Source organism: Aplysia californica, unplaced genomic scaffold (assembly GCF_000002075.1).
Source record: "Aplysia californica isolate F4 #8 unplaced genomic scaffold, AplCal3.0 scaffold01278, whole genome shotgun sequence".
NCBI lineage: Eukaryota > Metazoa > Mollusca > Gastropoda > Aplysiida > Aplysiidae > Aplysia > Aplysia californica.
Genome location: NW_004798548.1, coordinates 58,190 through 62,993, shown reverse-complemented (window position 1 = coordinate 62,993; position 4,804 = coordinate 58,190). Strand labels below are relative to the sequence as shown.

Sequence of the window (4,804 nt, the reverse complement as noted above, 5' to 3'; positions counted from 1 at the left end):
CCACCTGTTTCGTTACGTGTTTTTTACTTTCCATCTCTGTTGATATGTTTTCCATAGTCTAATGATCTTTTGTGCTAAAATATTGACTTCAGAAATTTTCTACTGCTAAATGCGCCCTAAATTTTCTTCAATGTGGGCGAAAATATTACAATTTTCGAACACCTTAGGAATGAACAATGACTGATCCTTCGTCACGTGACTAATTGTTTAGCTTGACGCCATATTTCACACCGCTTGCTATTTCCTGGTTTAAACTGGGGATCTGTGCATGGAACATTCCTTTACATGTGATTATAGATGCTGTGCTGATGATTTGTTACTTGAACTAACTGATTGGAGTTCTATCTTTTTCTGAGCTTATAGGCAGCCTTGATTGTGGCTCCTCGTATTTGTGCATCATAAATTAGGTCAACAACCACTGGCGGATTTCCTGCATTTCTGGCATTCTCAACATGCCGGTGCGAAAAGAAGGTAAGTTGAGCAGTCTCATTCGTGGAATTATTATGGAGTACAGGTATTCGAAATTTTCATGACCATTTTTATATGTTTCTGCCGGCAAACAAAACTCATGGACAAAGAAGGGACAAGACTAGACTAGTTCTCAGGAAAAGAGACCCCTGTCGTCGATGTGTGTGAATTGCTGTGTTGCTGAACTGTGGTCATTCATCCACTCCAGCAGACGCGGTCATTTCGGTCGGCCAGGGAAGTTGTCAAGGCCGCTAATTGATCTTTGGGTCAAGCTGGCTGTGACATACCAATAGTTCGATTTTAAAATAAATAAATCGTGTTGATATAAAGCATAATCCCGGATTGGCTGCAGCTCTTTCTAAGTCTAAATCTACATTAATTTTTACTTCAGACGAAGAGTAGTAAGAGCTGGGAAGAAGGTGACAGTTTCTTTTGTGAGTTCACTGAACTGACTTTCACATTTACTTTTACTACTGGATCTACAAGAGTTTGCATCATAAAAAACCCAAAAGGATCAGGTCATGTCAGTAGCTTTTCCAATCATGTCGCCTAATGAGCCTAATCATTCCTAATCTGGGCTGGTTTTTATTGTGGGAAGTCAATAAACACAATTGTAATCAGACTCGGCATGTTCAATATCATCATTGAATCTGTTAACTTGGCAAATTTTTACTTTTAGATTCGCATGAAGATGCTGTTTTGGGGGTTAAACTTCCGTAATATTTGCTGCAGGACACACATACATATGGCCGCTTGAAACCCTCGCAAGTCAATAGGCCTATACTATAGTTCGTTAAAAAATATTCATCTCATAAAATCTAACGGGAGTGTCTACGTACACAGTAACCAGGCACCTAGCCTCAGTGTCTATGTACAGGGTAACCGGCAACCGGGCATGTAGTCTCAGTGTCACGTACACGGTAACCGGGCAGTTCAGAACTCCAAGTCCAGTTTTTGTCATCCTGTGTTGCCTTCGTCCCCACCCCTCCCCCGACTGTACCTTTAAAAAAAATCAATAATCCCCCCTTTCCGGAGCCCTATACTTTGCAGTGTACAGACTTTGAATGAACTTTGGTGACCCCAACCGTTACTCACAAAATGTGATGCACACACACAGGTTCACTGACTGGTCACGATGGCGAGCCCGACAAGACACTTGTATGACTTTCTTTTTTTTTGCAGCAAGTGACAGCACAGGACAAATATTGATGTATTTACATTCCGGTTACCGTGTACGTAGATACTGAGACTAGGTGAGACTAGGTGCCCGGTTAAGGTGTACGTAGATACTGAGACTAGGTGAGACTAGGTGCCCGGTTATCGTGTATGTAGATCTCCGAAAATCTAAATCTAATAAACCAAAATTCAAGTACAGCAGATAAAAATGAAGAAGAAAAATGCATGAGAATATCTGAGCGTGAAATGGGTCCATGAGTAAGATAATTCCATAATTAACTTTCTTTGCAATCTTTTGCTTTGACACTCAGTCAGAGCTCAAGTTTTCAGCCCACAGTGCCAGTGGTTGAGTAACTAGTACTCCGTACATCAGAATACCTCGCTCAGGAAAACCCGAGCTCTCTGGATATGGTGTAGTGGCACTAATGGCAAGTCACTAAGTCACAAAGTGTTTCAGAATTTTTTCCCAAAAACCATAGATGAGCTAGATTCTAGATCTAGCTGCCCAACTAAAAATTGTTAGCTTCCTGAAACTTTCCCCTTTTGGTTTGTTGGATAAAACTTTTATCTGCTGAGAAACGGACTGAAGCGGGAACTGAAATTGAGACAGGTGCTGATGCTGTGCTTAAGATGTGTCATGTGTGCACTTATAAATTTGAATGCACTATGCTTCTAAAGCTTTAGTGTGTGTTGTGGTGCTATAGTGTAAAGTTCAGTAAAGTTATCATGCATCCCCACTGCCACTGCTTGCGTACATGTTTGGGTTGGGGGAAAGGTGCACTGCGTTGATAAGTTTACTCCCATTTTGTCTGTAAGTTTTGTTGGATCTTAAATTTTAAACTGCTTTATTACCCTTACAATTTTCTACTTTGCGTACTTTATGCAGGTAGAGTAAGAGACAGGACCAAACACATGCCATAGGGGATAAGTGTTGATTTTTCAGAGATGCTGAGGACTTCTAATTTCTTTACAGTACAGTGTTAACTTAAGCACAATAATTATTAATAATTAGGTCCTGGGTTTTTTATTTTGATTGTTCATGAAATTTAGCAGATGATCTCGCAATGTTTTATTATTAAGAGATACAGGAAGACTGTGAGGAAGTGGGTAACCGTCAGTGCTTTCAAACTCCTGACTGAACTGTTCATATTTTCATTTCATCCTCAACTTTTAAACAAAAAAACGCACAAAATATTGTAGTATCCTGATGTATTGTCAAAAGTTTGGACAGTTTGAGTTTGGTCGAAAAGGTTATTGTTAAGACCGTTAAGAGCAATGTAATAAGAGGAACATTGGAACAATAGTGACAAGGTCTTGGAGTCCTGCATAAAAAAGTTAAATTCATTTTTCACAGCTTTAATTTATCCTCATGGAACAATGCAAGACTTCACTTTTATACTTTACAGTTATCAACGCTTAACACTTTCCACCCATGCAGTGCGCAGAGCTCACAACCTTTTTTATCCCCATATATCAGGATGCAGATTAAGATGGGGGTACATTAGTACTGCAATAAACATGGAACTCTGCAAAAATGAAAAAAATTTTAAGCACAGCGAGAAAATTGCACGCTATGATGGCATGTTCACGAGAAAAAAGGAGTTAAATCAAAAGTGGTAACAGGGAAATTACTGTTCTGGGGCTAGAGACTCACTCAGGTGGATGTTATATCTTTTGGAACGGCAGGCATTTTACACAGATTTTCCCAATTAGAACGATCGAATTGGAGAACAGCATTAAATTGTAATGAAAGTAAGCCTCTTAAATAACTGCACAGTGTTGAAAAGAGGGGCGTTAAACCTCTGTACCACAATTTCGCTCCTTTTTTTTTTGTCTGCAAAATCAAAATATCGTCTTTGTGTCAACCAAACTTTTTGTGTCTAACAGATTTTGGTGTTTAATGACTCATTCAGATGGTCTTTGTCTTTTTCTTGTTGTGTGCAAAAATAAGCCAAGCTGTAATTCAGTGGCCCACTGGCCTTGCTTTTTTTAAAAAACCGACAAATTAATCATGTAAAAAATGGAGCGTAGCCAAGGCTCCCGGGTTCTATCATGAAAAGAACTGTTGTATCATGTATAGTATAGGGTTTTAAGAACTGTTGGATTAACAGCACAATAATATTTCTTTTTAAAAAAATAGACGTATAGAGAGCTTGCTGTCGCGTGGGGGTTGCTATACAAATGCTATTTATTATTATTAATTATAAACTGAATGAAGTATGATAAAAATATGTTTATTGAGGATGGTGTGGTTGTGTTTTCTGTGTGTCAGGGGTATGCAGTATACAAATGCTATATATATCATTATTTGTTATTATTATTAACTGAATGAAGTATGATAATAATAATGTGTGTATATATTGAGGCTGATGTGTTTGTGTTTTCTGTGTGACAGATATGTGTGTGTATATATTGATAATGACGTGTTTGTGTTTTCTGTGTGACAGATATGTGTGTGTGTGTGTATATATATATATATATATATATATATGTTGATGATGACGTGGTTGTGTTATGTATGTGTATATGTTGTTGATGATGTGGTTGTGTTTTCTGTGACGACAGATATGTGTGTATATATATAATATATGTTGATGATAACGTGTTTGTGTTTTCTGTGTGACAGATGCCCACCGAGCGCTGGAGCTCCTGGAGGATTACCACACACGACTCACCAAACCCCAGGACCGGCCGCTCAAGACTGCCATCGAGAGAGTCATTCGGATCTTTAAGAGTCGCCTCTTCCAGGCCCTGCTAGGTAAGAACTTGTTGGTCATCTCATAGCATCATCATCATTGCCTTTCTCACCCTGGGTCTGTATATAGGCCACGAACAAACACTCTCTACCTTTCCCTATCCTGGGCTAGTCGCTGGATGTCACTCCATGTCTTCCCACTTTTTCGTACGTCCATTTCCGTGACTCTTCTCCTGGTTCCCCGTGGTCTTCCCCATGACCTATTGCCCTGTGTCTCGTAGCAGTGATGTGATATTTCTTCCCTCATGACCTTTTGCCCTGTGTCTCGTAGCAGTGATGTGATATTTCTTCCCTCATGATTTGGATATGCTCAAGGATTTGGCAGAACCTTACGCTGTTGTTCTCTGCAGTCCCATGACAATAGATTTTATTTTTATTTGGCAGATCAAGCAGTATATATATATA

General features: G+C 39.2%; 1 protein-coding gene across 1 annotated transcript in view; it reads left to right on the top strand.

Moving 5' to 3' along the window:
• Positions 1–287: 287 nt before the first annotated feature.
• Positions 288–4,804, top strand: part of SAP (synapse-associated protein) — a gene marked incomplete at its 3' end in the record, with an annotated part of 50,554 nt that continues 46,037 nt past the window's right edge. Inside the window, 2 exon segments of the mRNA NM_001204555.1 lie at positions 288–471; positions 4,271–4,401. Coding sequence (NP_001191484.1) covers positions 453–471; positions 4,271–4,401 — 150 coding nt within the window.